Source organism: Xiphophorus couchianus, chromosome 11, assembly GCF_001444195.1.
Source record: "Xiphophorus couchianus chromosome 11, X_couchianus-1.0, whole genome shotgun sequence".
In the NCBI taxonomy this organism is placed as follows: domain Eukaryota; kingdom Metazoa; phylum Chordata; class Actinopteri; order Cyprinodontiformes; family Poeciliidae; genus Xiphophorus; species Xiphophorus couchianus.
In genome coordinates, this window is record NC_040238.1 from 8,427,902 (window position 1) to 8,443,157 (window position 15,256).

General features: G+C 38.5%; 2 protein-coding genes across 3 annotated transcripts in view; both read left to right on the forward strand.

Moving 5' to 3' along the window:
- The window catches only part of st6gal1 (ST6 beta-galactosamide alpha-2,6-sialyltranferase 1), a 42,884-nt gene extending 34,912 nt beyond the window's left edge, over positions 1-7,972 (forward strand). Inside the window, exon 9 of the mRNA XM_028030541.1 lies at positions 648-7,972. Coding sequence (XP_027886342.1) covers positions 648-913 — 266 coding nt within the window. The 3' untranslated portion in view covers positions 914-7,972. The remainder of the gene's footprint in view (positions 1-647) is intronic.
- Positions 7,973-10,451: 2,479 nt separating this feature from the next.
- Positions 10,452-14,094, forward strand: LOC114152604 (gap junction beta-7 protein-like). 2 transcript variants are annotated; one of them, XM_028030546.1, is made up of 4 exons: positions 10,452-11,339; positions 11,444-11,652; positions 12,276-12,741; positions 13,280-14,094. In XM_028030546.1, the coding sequence occupies exon 4, from the start codon at positions 13,294-13,296 to the stop codon at positions 14,092-14,094; it is 801 nt and encodes a 266-aa protein (XP_027886347.1). In that variant the 5' UTR covers positions 10,452-11,339; positions 11,444-11,652; positions 12,276-12,741; positions 13,280-13,293. The 2 variants fall into 2 exon arrangements, with proteins under 2 accessions (XP_027886347.1, XP_027886346.1); XM_028030545.1 differs by lacking the exon at positions 12,276-12,741 and having other exon boundaries at positions 10,454-11,339.
- Positions 14,095-15,256: the final 1,162 nt, after the last annotated feature.

A 15,256-nucleotide genomic window follows, 5' to 3' on the forward strand; every position in this document is an offset into this window, starting at 1 on the left:
ATGGGAGCCAACAGAATTGATGAGGGAAGCTAATAAATAGAGCACAACTAATGGACTTGGTGTTTTGAGGAGCATTGCGTCCAACTTCTGTAAAGAGGTCTGTTGGGATGTGTAGTCAGAACTAAGAGTGGTGGCATTGTCATGTAATGCACCTCAGTTGAACAGACCTCATTAATAATTTTACAACCACCATTGTTTACATCTGGTCAGGCTACTTCTGGTGCAGAACTATGATCCATGTCTCATGGGGTGAAAAGATCGGAATTGAGTCTGAGTTGCATTTGAGCAAAAATGAAAAATCTGATTTCGGTCACATTTGCTTGCATTATAAACATTTACCAATCAAGCATCACGTTAAGCTGTTATGGACTCCACTGGACCCCTGAAGCTGTGCTGTGTCTGGTACCGACATGATGGCAAGAGATTCTTTATGCCTGGAGATGTGAGGTGCATCTACTATGGATCAAATTTGTTGAAGCTCTATTGGCTTGAGATCTTGGAAAGTTGGAAGTCAAATTAGCATCACAGTGACCAGCATTTCATCCCTCACAAACACCGTGGTCAACTAAGCCCCTGTGACCCTTCCTTAGGCCACTTTTGATGTACATTTTCTCAAGTTCAAGAGAAATCTCCTTTTGTCTGTGCAGGTACCATCCTGATGATGTCAATGTGTGAGATGGTGCACGTCTACGAGTTTCTGCCGTCTCGCCGGAAGACACCACTCTGCCACTACTATCAGCGATTCTATGACGCCGCCTGCACATTTGGGGCTTACCACCCGCTGCTGTACGAGAAGAACCTGGTCAAGCGCATGAACCAGGGTTCCGATCGGGACATCTACAACCACGGGCGCGTCACACTGCCTGGGTTCAGTGCCATGAATTGCACAGCAGAAGCGGTGCAGGAGCACTGAGTGAAACATGCATGACAAGTGAGGATGGACTCATGTAAACCTCATATTTGCTGCTTTTCTTTAAAGAGTACCCTATGTTGATATTTAATGACGATCACACAGAAAACACTGGCGTGAAATGACAAAAACTGGCACTAGCACTTATATGTAGGTAAGCTGTTCCAAACTAAGAATTATATACAATCAAAACCTAAACCTCTGCACATTCCTTACTGATGTTTTAGAAAATTTGAGAATCCTTTACAGTACTAAGAAACATTAGCTAAACATATAGAGATATCAAATGATTTTAAAAAGTAACTGCAAATTCTTTCACTCTAAAAGCAGGATTTTTGTTTGTAAAAAATTTTTTACCCTGTATCCTAAAAACTAAAATGATATACAGTGGGGCAAAAAAGTATTTAGTCAGCCACCAATTGTGCAAGTTCTCCCACTTAAAAAGATGAGAGAGGCCTGTAATTTTCATCATAGATATACCTCAACTATGAGAGACAAAAGGAGAAAAAAAAATCCAGAAAATCAAATTGTCTGATTTTTAAAGAATTTATTTGCAAAATATGGTGGAAAATAAATATTTGGTCAGCTACAAACAAGCAAGATTTCTGGCTCTCACAGACCTGTAACTTCTTCTGTAAGAGGCTCCTCTGTCCTCCACTCGTTACCTGTATTAATGGCACCTGTTTGAACCCGTTATCAGTATAAAAGACACCTGTCCACAACCTCAAACTAAACTCCACCATGGCCAAAACTAGAGAGCTGTCAAAGGACACCCGAAACAAAATTATAGACCTGCACCAGGCTGGGAAGACTGAATCTGCAATAGGTAAACAGCTTGGTGTGAAGAAATCAACTGTGGGATCAATTATTAGAAAATGGAACACATACAAGACCACTTATAATCTCCCTCGATCTGGGGCTCCACGCAAGATCTCACCCCGTGGGGTCAAAATGATCACAAGAACGGTGAGCAAAAATCCCAGAACCACACGGGGGAACCTAGTGAATGACCTGCAGAGAGCTGGGACCAAAGTAACAAAGGCTACCATCAGTAACACACTACGCCGCCAGGGACTCAAATCCTGCAGTGCCGGACGTGTCCCCCTGCTTAAGCCAGTACATGTCAAGGCCCGTCTCAAGTTTGCTAGAGAGCATATGGATGATCCAGAAGATGACTGGGAGAATATCATATGGTCAGATGAAACCAAAATAGAAATTTTTGGTACAAACTCTACTCGTTGTGTTTGGAGGAGAATGCTGAGTTGCATCCAAAGAACACCATACCTACTGTGAAGCATGGGGGTGGAAACATCATGCTTTGGGGCTGTTTTTCTGCTAAGGGACCAGGACGACTGATCCGTGCAAAGGAAAGACTGAATGGGGCCATGTATCGTCAAATTTTGAGTGAAAATCTCCTTCCATCAGCAAGGGCATTGAAGATAAAACATGGCTGGGTCTTTCAGCATGACAATGATCCCAAACACACCGCCCGGGTAACGAAGGAGTGGCTTCGTAAGAAGCATTTCAAGGTCCTGGAGTGGCCTAACCAGTCTCCAGATCTCAACCCCATAGAAAATCTTTGGAGGGAGTTGTGTTGCCCAGCGACAGCCCCAGAACATCACTGCTCTAGAGGAGATCTGCATGGAGGAATGGGCCAAAATACCAGCAACAGTGTGTGAAAACCTTGTGAAGACTTACAGAAAATGTTTGATCTCTGTCATTGCCAACAAAGTGTATATAACAAAGTATTGAGATGAACTTTGGTTATTGACCAAATATTTATTTTCCACCATATTTTGCAAATAAAGTCTTTAAAAATCAGACAATGTGATTTTCTGGATTTTTTTCTCCTTTTGTCTCTCATAGTTGAGGTACGTATATCTATGATGGAAATTACAGGCCTCTCTCATCTTTTTAAGTGGGAGAACTTGCACAATTGGTGGCTGACTAAATACGTTTTTGCCCCACTGTACCATGTAATGAGTCCATTTTTATGGAGAACATTAAACCTAACTCCAAAGCAAAGGGATGTGTATAACAAAAATCAAACTTGATCCTCTAAGCTCAACCTGGTTTAGTTTCTCCTTTTTAAATGAAAACTATATTTGGTCCAGTTTTTGACTAACCTAGGTTAAAACATTCTCAGAAATTAGCAGGATAGTCTTCACTCGACTATTTGTCGTTTTAAGCCAGATGTTCATTTGAAAGCCATCACCATAGCCATCATTGAATCCTCTTTTCTTTGAAGTTGCTTATTTTCCACCAAACATGAACCTTAATGGAAAATAGATCAATTTAGGATAAAATTGAAATATGACTTGTCTCCTAAACAAAATGCTATATATATATATAAACTCCCAGGTTCTGTTCATACTTATAAAATTAATATTAGTTTTATCTGGCCTTTCAGATTGCTTCTGTTTCAGCGGCTTTTGTTTAAAATAAAAGGACTAATTTTTGTTTTCCGGTTAATTTGATCATTTCTGAAGTTAAAAAAGGCAAAGTTCTTCACTGCCAACATCTGACTGGGTGCCATCACTCGGCTCAGTTTACAGCTAATTTTACACATGTACATGTAACTTTCTTGAGCTTTATTATTGTTTCATTGCTCATTTATCTCTTGGGCATTATTGTTTGGGGAGTTTAGCTGCCCCTCTTGCCAAGGCTCAGGGAGCCCCACTGTCGAAGTGACAGAACATGTAGAATGTGGCCTGTTAACTGACTGCAAATACGAGTACATTATCTCTGAAGTTCTGACACTGAAAAATTCTGTTGCCCTCAGAATAGAGGTTAGTGTTGCTTTGATTTATTAATTTTTTTCCATGCATGTTTGAGAAATCCTTGAATCTCCCTTGGCAACTATTCAGTTGTGCAAAATGCTTGGGTGGGCTGAGGAAGAGGTTCCTCTTCGGAGCTGCAGTTTTCCAGTTCCTGCCTCAGAGCAGCCCTCCCCTGCGACACCTACATTATGCTCCTTCAGACCAGCCAGCAGCAACTTTAAAGCACCTGGTGGAACTGCGCATCAGCTGAACTCATTATACAAACTACTACTTAGTGCAATACCTGTAAAAATGCTGTTAAAGGCTTGATAGAGGAGCAGGGTTCCTTCTTCCTGAAGACGGCTTGTCAGAACAGGAGTTTGGAGAGACAGAGGCCTAATTTCAAGGCGTTAAATTACAAAGTCAAATTAATTTTAAATCATATTTGATATATACAACATTGTTATAATGACTGAACTAAAGTCAACAATTACTCAAATGTGCTACAAAATAATCATGTGTGGCTAGGAAACACAATCCTGCCCCTTTAAGAGCATGTAGAAATCTTGCCACATGCCGTTTTGCAGATATATTCAGTAACATAAATCCGAATAGCCAATGTAAAGCAGAATAACCTATGTAAATTATACATTTTTAGGGGATGTGGTGAATCATTGTTCAATTGGAAAAGGTACAAATAACTAAGTATTAAAAATACTTAATTAAAAAAAAATCGGTAAACAATTGAAACTAATTTAACAAAAGCTAAGTTTGAGTCTAGTTGGATTCTTAATGGTTTTGGTCTTAAAGCTGTTTTAACACCTAAGTGATGTTGGCATACAGTCTCCAAAAAATCTATTTGGAAAATACCTGTGGAACTTGGCAAGATGCTTCTGTTCTTCAAATCCCAGACTGTCAATGGTACGATCTGCATTATACCCCCTCCACTGTCGTATGAGTTAATATGATGCCATAGCATTTATATTGGACAGTGAGACAATTATGTTTTGCATTAAAACAAATGCATAAAAACTAACTTCAGACTTTCAATCAGCATAATCGACTTGGTGCACAACTCAGACGTGTGTGTTCCTGCCCAGCTAAGAGGACTAATTCAGGGGGAAGTGCAGAGCATACAGATCTCTGCTTTCTGCAGTAAATGCACAGTATTCACACTGCGCTATCCAGTGCAACCATCTAATGATTGATAAAAGACCAAACTTAAGTTATACTAAAATAGCATCTTTATCTGCATCATGGTAGCATCCAGAACATATAGTAGCTGCACCCAAAAATATCTTAATATTTAAAACCTGTGGCATCCATCTCTTTGTTTCTTGGGATACATTTGTTGTCTAAACATGGAGTATGAGATTGTGACACTGGTCAGGAAGGAAGACTTCAGCACCATGCATGTTTATATACATTTAAAACGTACCAGTTCTACAGTCCTGTAACAAACTGCTTGCCCTTATTCTTTTTAAGTAATCTTGCAGCTTATGGAGTTAGAACACCAGGGAGGAAAGTGTCTAGTTCTTGGCTATGCAAAGAAAAAGGGAGTTTAAGTTTCAGAAAGGGTTGTTTTACAGAAAATTCCTGAATTTCATTTATGCATGATTCTTTTAGGCCTTAGTGTGTACAAAGTGTATTACATTGATGGTATAAAACAATTAAGTTAAAAGCCAAACAATGGTTCTAAATAACACAAGATTTTGTTTAATGCTGAATAGACTTTTGGATGTCTGCAGATGTACAGGCTTCCTGCGTACTTTCTTTAAGCTTACTACAACCATAGTAAGTTTAGCTTTTCATAAAAATTTAATTAGTATCTTATACATTCTTTAAGATCATTTTAGCCAGTAAGCCAGCACTGATTGGTGCAACAAATTGTGTGTTTAAGGTCACAGTTTCCTAATTTGTACGCTTATTAGACTACCTAGAGATGAAGCTGCAGTAAAGATAATGTGTGTAAATGTGAAGGTTTCCACTCCTGTAGTGAAAAGAACAGTGAAGTGTCACATTTACAGCACAGGAACTAAGGTCTAAAAACGTCTGTCCCTTAACTTCAGACCAGTTTAAACTGGTCGGATTATATTCTTACCTTTCTGTCTCTGAGATGCAGTCCTAAGTATTTAGCAAATCTGCTGTTTATATTTTTTTTGTGCACGTGTGAGCATTCACAGCATACCTCTGCTTTTGTTTGTAGAAATCACAATAACTGTTGCAGCTTTTCACTGGGAACTAAAACTTCTGACTATTTTTTACTGTGAAGAGCCACCCAGTTGTACTTTCACCTACTGTGTATGCATGTGGAATATGTAAAACCTTTCTCAAAGGTTGCTTTTTTTACAAGAGAAAGAAAAAAACCCTTTATGTAACAGCATGGCAGCTAATGCAGCTCATTGTTTTCTTGTTGCCATGCAAACTGACAGTAAGAACCTGAGCAGAGCTCCTTAAACTTTAAACAGCATGTCTACTTAACCGCAAAGTGAGGCTCAAGGCAAGCACACAATTGTTCTGAGAAAGTAGCCATTTTCTTGTGTAACTGCCATATTAGCCTAAAAATACATCTTTACATATCTCTGGTACAGATTCGTTTTACACTGAAATACAAAATGACTGAGTTTTTCACTAGAGTCATTGAAACCCACCCCTGAAAACTTTCACCAGTATCTGACTGGTAAATTTTTGAAGCATCTCATAGTGTGCACCACTGACGATTCTTTTGTTACTTAGTAGAAACAAGATGGTGGGTCGACCACCATTTTGTGAATGGAAACCAATAAAAGTACGGCTGGAAATGGTCTTCCTTTAATAAAGAATTCATTATTATTGGACTAAGGAGATTAAAAGTAGTAGTGGTAAAGATCTATTAAGTCTGGCTGATATTTCATTTCTTTCTTTCCTGTATGATATTAAACAGACTAACTTTGTGCTGCTAATTCACAGTATCATAGTAGACCACGCAGCTGGTCCTAACCTCCTTATTTAGAACTTTTCATTCTGTTGTGCAAACATGAACGTAGGACCCCCATTGCTGATGTGCCATCTTTTACAGTATATTCAGACCTTGTAGCATAGTGGTTCCTAAGAGGTTAGGTTAAGAATCTGCATTTCATTTAATGCTACATCTGTTAAAGTGAAAATATAAATTAAATTAGACAGAAATTCTATTTATCATTGATCACATTTGCATTGTGGTTCCTTTGTTTATTCTATCTACTACGTGTTGATTGAATCAACAGTCTGGGTCTCTCCCATAAAATTGGGTATCAGCAGTGTAGCATGTATAAGTTTAATAAATGACATTACTTAAATGTTTGGTCTATAAATAGTTTCCCAAATGCAAAAGAACAGCATGCAAATAGAGAGCATACCGTTAACGTCAGAAGTTTATAATTGGACCTGGGAATTATAACTTACCTTCAGTTACAATGAAAGACCTGGGAAATTTTGCTAACTATTATACAATATATTTTCTTGTATTTTTCCCATTTAACCTATGTAGAAACATGTTTACCTGCAGATCATCAAAAGTGTAAATACTACTATGTTGAATATAAGCTGTCAACTGTGCTGGTGATTAACCTCCAACTGTCCAAGACAGTAGTTGACTTTAGAGAGCACTCCTGTTGATCCTTTTACTGTATTTATAACTTGGAACTTGGAAATACCAACCTTTGAGTCGAACTGGAATGCACTATTAATCGTAGCAAAGGGTGCCTCCCCAGTGAACTCTGCCTAGCCATGTAGCTGCTATTGCAGTTTGATTGACATGCTGCATTGGTGTTGGTTTACAAAACTACTGATTTCTGCAGCAAAATGTTACGTTTAAAAAATCTATGTCGTTTTTTTTTTATGGACCATCAGAGCATGTGTAAGCTAAGAGAATGCTGGCTTATCTTTTTGTTTTATTTTTGTTTTTACCCAATACATCGATCATTTTTGTTGTTTAAAATTAAAAACATTTCCTATGCATTGCACTAATGTCTTTAATTAATGTGAAGATTTTGTTGTCTCAACTAACCGATGTACATTCAACTCTACTCTGACTTCATACTTTGCTTGGTTGGACATATTTAAGTATTTTTTATGTGTTTTTCATCCTCTGTGTCCTCTTGCTACCCAGTTGCAAGGTAAAATGTAAAATATGATTGATTTGTGGTTAGCATTGAAGAAAATTGTCAAACATTTTTTAACCTCATTTTGCTGTTTTTGATGACAGATCTGCAAAAAGTAGTTTCCTGCACCTGATTCTGTTCTTTTTTCTCTGAAGTGTAAATATAGACTGCTTGAAATCAAAGCCTGAGTTCAGTTGTACATTTTTACTAGCTTGTTATTATTACCTCATTTATCATTAAACCAGTCGAGGAAAAAATTCAACTCACCTGCAGACGGATATAGATCAAACATTTCTGTGAGAATCTTGCTGCTTCAAGCTTTGTGTGCAAACAAGAAGCCAAATGCTGACCACTGTTCAATTCTTTAGGCTCTGAGGCATGACAGATGGACATGAATGTGGTCAAATGGATGAGAATCCAGCATCTTTCAACAAAACTGAAGCTGGAAGGGAAAGAGGCAACAAGGTCATCAATGACTATTGATGGTGTTAGCAGTGTCTTCTGCAAAGTCAAGTTTCACTTCTGTGATGGTCCAGCAGACATTTTTGAGCAAGATATGCAGTCTGAATATCTTAATGACAACCTAAAAATAATTTTTTGGATGTTTTTTAATTAGATTTTCATATTTACCATTTTATGCACTCATGCCACAAGAGGGAGTAAGTGATTCCATCACTGGTTCACATTGAGACCAAATGGGGCTGTTTCTTGGAGCTGGGTTTTTTATTATTTTTTTTTAGCATGAAGCTATTTTTTGTATAAACAGTGTTGGTAACAGAACTTACACCTGCCTGAAAAGGTTTGCTTTTAAACTCAAGAACACTCTCAACTGCTTTCAAGTCTAAATATGGGTTTTCCCAGGGGCGCAACTCCATATTTTTGAGGTGGATGCGAACATTTCTTCGGCGCCCCCCCATATATCGAATGATGACTGAGGCCTGCTCTTGCTTTGAAATATCAGGTGTGCAGTCCAGTTCCACTGCAAAGTACTTAGAGGACTTGATCTTGGCAGATATTTTACTCAAAACACACTCTGATATTGAATCTAAAAATTCATTCTGAGTGCACCATGTCAGATATCCAGTGGTTTGTTTGGAGGCAGCCTTTCTAAGAGGCTCTGCCAGTGTTACATCATATTGTGCTATGAGCTCAAGGATTCCCAGAAAATTTCCATTTTTAGGATTTCCTAACTGAGAATTTTTCCCCCTTAGTGGCAAGTTTCTCTCTGCAAGGAACAGTATGCAGTCGATAACTCTAGTCAACACACTTCTCCAGTGTGCTTTTTCAGCTGCCATGGTTTTCTGCAGTTCACTATCAATAGTTTTACCTAGGCGTAAGTGAGATGCCATTTCTTTCCATGTCAGATAAGCATTTATGTGAGAACTACTGGTTTCATGGTGCTTCCGTGTTTTTGAAAGACATCGCCAGTTATTATACCCCTCCACAAGGCATGTGTCAAGAACTTTAGCTTCACCAAAAAGCTTACATGCAAAACAATAGACTCTGTTAGTATTTTTAGAATACAGTAACCAATCTCGTTCAACTTTCTCTCCATTAGACAGTAAACGAAAACAGTATGCTTTGGAAAAACACCTCTTATTCTTCTCTGATCTTGGATATGGACCATCAGAAACTTTCTGTGGGCCATTTACAACCATGCACTGCCTAAATGTGTCCCCCATTTTGTGTGGTAAAGGCCACTCCTTGTTGGATAACAGTTACTGATTGGACATTACATCTGATCTGACTTATCAGATACATCACAACACCACTGTAGTGGTATTGAATAAGACATTTAAAATCAAGTGTCCCCCTGCCAAAAAGGTTGGTAAAATAGGTCACCAACCTTTTTGAGTTTAAGGGCTTTAGTGACTCTGATGACTAATTTGAATCCATAATATATATGAGTGAAAAAATGCACCCAGGAGGGCTAAGTGTTGGACATTAGCTGGGCACTGCCGCCACAGCAGCTTTAGCTTTCCTGTGTTAATATTTCCTGAGTTTTATTTCGGTCATTCTTACTTAGTGCGCGGTTATGTGTCTGTGACAGGTTTATGTATCAGATATTCATAGAAATACAAAACAAATCGCGTCCCTTAATGGTTTAATAGGGGAGGCAACTTTTAACAGCAAATATGGGACGATTCCGTATTAGGCTAGCTGCTAGCTTTAGCTAACTTGATTATTTACAGCCCTCCTGTCCTGCTAATACACTGACGGTACTTACCTACTATCTTTCAACCACATTGAAAGGCTTTTTTTCATCCCGCCAACATCTTTATCCTTCTCCCTTTTACTTTTTCTGTTTTGCGCCCCGGACAGCTTTTTTTTCTGCCGCTCCATTTTGTCAAGTGCACTACGAGTGGTAGTCTAAAATAAAAAAAAAATAAAAAAACGCGCCTGCGTACTCTTAGGGGCGCGTGCACAGCCACCTGTATGGGAAGGGAGAGCGACAGGAAGGGAGGTGAAGGAGCAGAGGGGCGACTAATCAGTGCTGTCCCCTGTTATTGATCATTTCATTCTGTTAATTATAGAAAATGCCAACAAGAAAAAAACATTTTTCGAGACGGGGTTTTGGCGCCCCCTCTAGTGCAGCGCCCCTATGCGTTGCATACCCTGCATACCCACTTTTTGCGCCACTGGGTTTTCCCCCCCAACACCTGGAGGATTTAGTATACTTCTGCCAACAAAAGCCAAACTAAAGGTGCTGCAAAGAGAGGGAAGCAAGCAAAAGATAAATGTAGCTGAAATAGAAAAGTGTGCTAAACATTCATGAAGCACACAACCAGAATTTAGAAAAGAGGGGAGTGAAAATACAGGTGTACAGAGAAAGGGGCTAAATCAGATTTAGTTTTAATGTTGAAAAACTGACCATTTAACAGGAAAAAATATTTCACATTTTCTTTTTTTCAGGACAGGGAGCAATAACTGTTGCCAAATAAAAGACTTGAATAGCAAAATAAAGCAAGGGTAATTCAGTTGCAACAATAGGGTCATTACGTATTTTCTAGGAATGTAGTGCCATTTTAGAGCACAATCAAGTAACTGTTTCCACCAATTGTTATAAAAAATATGTATCAGAAATGACTTTTAAAAAATTTGACTTTGTAAATTAATGCTTTGAAATTGGACTTCTATCTGTTTAAAATCTCCTGCTCTTTCTGGAACTCTCCCCTAATGAGTCATTACAGCATCACTGCTCTATTAACCCTTTAACAAAGTTTTTACCAACATTGCACTGAGAAGCATATATAATGACCACAAAAGTAAGCACAAAAAACAACACCTCACTATACAATTCACAGGACAGAACACAGAACATTTCCGTTAAAAGAAGCAAAAACACAAAAAAAACAGGTGTGCAGGCCCATAGAGGACTCATGGACAGTGCATTATTACCTCAGATATGATGTCCGTATTTTTTTATTGGCTTTCAGCCAAACTTCTACAGATGAGCAACAGGACGACTCTGACCCGAGGAGGTGACATGTATTATTTACTCATCAGCAGAGTAACACAATCCCTGTGTCATCAACCAGCAGCAGGCAGGTGAAGAAAGAATGAAAGCACAACCCACCTGGACTGGTGTGGCCATGAATGAATTTTATTTGCATTACTGATGTTGTCTTTGTTCACACCCACTGAGTTTCCAGCAGGTGAAGTGCTCAGGTGATGTGCTCCGAGGCGACTGCTGGCCACATTTTACAGGAAATGCTGTAAAGAAAACAGAACAGAAAGCAAACTGATGTGAGTCTGTTATAAAGCTGCTGCATGCAGGACTCTGCTTGGATCAGGTGTGACTCACAGAAGAAACCCAAACTATCTGGGTTCAAGGATAAACCTCTCTCTTTGAACATAGCTGGTAAGTTCTAGTCTCTGTCTGCTTTATAACATGGCTTTAGACTTTTAGATTGATGCAGAAGAAGCAACAAGAAATCTAGTTTGAATTATGTTTTTAATTTTGTAGAACATTCTGAAATTCCAACACACCAGAAAATCATGTGACATAAAAAAAATTACTTCCCAAAAATGTTAATTTCTGTAACTTTATAGTTTTGTCTCACTGGGCATCTCTTATCGGAATAAAGCGGGTTTTCTGTCTGTATCTGTGTGACCTCTAGCCTAGAAATCTGGCCTCAGGCTGAATAACCAGATCAGCAAGTCAAACCATTTGATTATTTGCAAATTTGATTCCACAGAGATCAGTTCCCCCAAACTCACATAACTTATGTATGATGTAGTCACTAAGTTGGAGTAAAAAACAAATAATATAAACACATAGATTTTACTCTGTTCAATGAGATGAGGAAGTTTTCAATGGAGTTAAGGGAGGGCCCCAATTTATTTATATTTATGTTCAAAACTAGCACGTTGAGACTGGAAGCAAAGTTCTAAACAGTATACTGTGTTTTGCTCCTTCTAATGTCAGGTTGCTTTCATTTGCCTTTTTTTTTATTTTAAAATTCTTTTACTTGTGTTTTTCAGCCTGATGGGAAGAGCACAAAGTTACCTTTTACCCTTTGAAAAGGCAACAGCAAAATAAAGAGACTGAAAGAGCTGCTTTCATTGGACGGTGTTTGGGAGTTAAAATAAATGGTTGATTGTTCTTTGAAATGCTCTGGTTCCCGGAAGCCTACATAATTTCCTTTAAAACAGTGCTGCACACATGACAAGAACAGCGGATTCTACTGCTCAGCTTACCTATAATTTTGAAAGCCACCAGTTTGGTTGTCAATTCCTGATTATTTTTTTCAAGACTCAGACTTTGGATGTTTCAGGACTCAACGTCTCAGCAGGTGGTCCACACCAAACTGTTAGTTAAAAGATACGTTGATAATTTTCTGTGTGGTACAGAAGACCAAGAGTCCAGCAAGAGGGATGTCTAGGCGTGGAGATTTTAATCACCTGGAGCTTACGGTTGATATGCTTCTTTTTACCTCTTTTTGATGAGGTAAAAACAATGTATACCCTCATCCAGCAAGGTAAAACTAAATTGATCTCTCTAATCTGCTTCAATTTCTAAAGATTTGCATTTATAAAAATCTACATACATTTGCACCCAGAAAGACAAGCTCCTCCTCTTCTTCTGGCCATTTGTGAATCACAATCAGCTGTTTCCAGTTTTAAAAGCACCTTATTGTCATGGTTGTGCATAATAACAACTGTGCAAAAGTAACAAAGTGAGGCAAAAAAATATTTTTGACTGGACAGCATCCAAAACAGATGAAATATCCAAAAAATGTTATTGCAAGCTACCCCAAGTTGCTGCCACTATTCTGGAATATGTAATTAATTGATCATTGAATGTGACCAGCAGTACAGATTTATTTTTAGGTTATTCTTTTTTTAAAAAGTCCTGATTCATGAAACCCCAAAATTGAAAAGGGTGTACTCATTTTATCATAATTGCATTTGTGGTTCAACAATAATAATACTTTATGGCTGCTTTGTGTTATTTAGACTCTAACTGGTTGTTTATGTCCTGACAGGAGACAAGTGAACAATGAACTGGGGATTTTTGGAGAAGATCCTGAGTGGAGTGAACAAGTACTCCACTTCAATTGGCCGGATCTGGCTCTCTGTGGTCTTCCTGTTCAGGATCCTGGTATATGTGGCTGCGGCTGAGCAGGTCTGGAAGGACGAGCAAAATGACTTTGTGTGCAACACACTGCAGCCTGGCTGCAAGAATGCCTGCTTCGACCATTTCTTCCCCATATCTCAGATTCGTCTTTGGGCTCTACAGCTCATCATGGTGTCCACACCATCCCTAATGGTGGCCCTTCATGTGGGCTACAGGGAGCACCGGGAGGCCAAGCACAAGAGAAAGTTCTACAAGGACAAAAGGAGCATTGATGGTGGTCTTTTCTGTACCTATGTCATCAGCTTGCTCTTTAAGATGGGCTTTGAAGTGGGGTTCTTGCTGGCTTTTTACTACTTGTACAGTGGTTTTGGGGTGCCCATCCTGATGCAGTGCACACAGGAACCCTGCCCCAACACTGTGGACTGCTACATAGCCCGAGCCACGGAGAAGAAGATCTTCCTCTACATCATGGGCTGCACCTCCATTTTGTGTATAGCTCTCAACTTCTCAGAGCTCCTTTACATTGTGTGGAAGCAACTGTGGAGACACTTCAGCAGGCGATATGTTCCTGTGGAGCAGCAGATTTTGAAAAACAGCCAGCTTCATGTTTCAGCTGACAAAAGATTCACATCGTCTGAGCAGCTTGAAAACACAAAGGTCTGCACACCAGAACCCGCAGCTGATGCAGTTGAAAAACCTGCCAGTCCAGTTCAGCAGAGCTGAGAGCATCCGATCCCCCTGGTCACAAAGACAAATGCAGCTTCTTTTTGGCCTGAAACATAACTGACAATAAACTTTTTTTAAACATATCATTGGATATATATAAATTTATAAAAATTCTCTTCTGAGAATCATTGAAACTTGTTAAAGTACCTGTTGAATTGTTGACGTGTTGAATGGAAGTATGTTACACAGCAACATAACTGCCTCTTACAGATAACATTTTTTTTTTGTTTCAGCTTGCTTGTATGATAGTACACTGCTCAGTAACTTTGTGCTTTTGTACTTTCAGATTTCTTTCTCTCTATTTCAGTAATATGTTTTGTGTCTAGTGAATTTGTTTTAAAACTCTTGGTTCTTCCAGCACCATTAAACAAACAGCCCAGAAACAGGTAACTTTAGAGCTTAATGTTTTCATTGCTTAAGGCCTCAGGGCAGCTTTTTGTTTATTTCTTTTTCAGTGTTTTAGTATTATTTAGATTTAAAAGTAAGGCCAACTGTGTGTCTATTAACTGTGTGTCTTCATGTCTATGAAGTAGAACCCAAAGAATGTGATTGGAAATGTTATGTAATTTCCAATCACATAAAATCTCTCTCTCTCCTTATATATACTGTATATATATGTATAGTTAACATGTCACTCTCACTCTCTCTCCATATATATATATATATATATATATATATATATACACACCGCCTCCGGCATTCCATCTAACTTACATTTGTTGTTTGATCTGGAAAGTGTTACATAGAGTTGATTTCTAAGATTGCATCATGTATCATAATTTTAGGTGTGATGGAATTAGGATTATAACGTTGAGATTGAGTTATTTAAACAGCTTTACTGTATGCATAAATTGCACTGTTATATTTTGTCATTGTATTACTGTAGAGCTATTCAAACCTCATGTTAAATTGTTGTCTGGCAAAGAGGAAGCAGAACATGAGAGCTGATATGTCTTAGTGCATGAAAAAAAAAATAAATTACAGAAGCTGATTTTTTTTCTCTCTGAGTTTCTGCTACATTTAGAGGCCAAAGGGTCAGCAGCATGTTCCAATAAGAGTGTGTCTCTAACATTGAGACTTAAAGCTGTGAGATTCTATAAACAGAAAAACAATGACTTTAAAGAGGATAATAAATGATTTGAGAAATATTCGTTTAAGT

Coding starts and splice junctions, on each gene's coding strand:
- LOC114152604 (XM_028030546.1), top strand. CDS start 13,294: ATGAACTGGGGATTTTTGGAGAAGATCCTGAGTGGAGTGAACAAGTAC.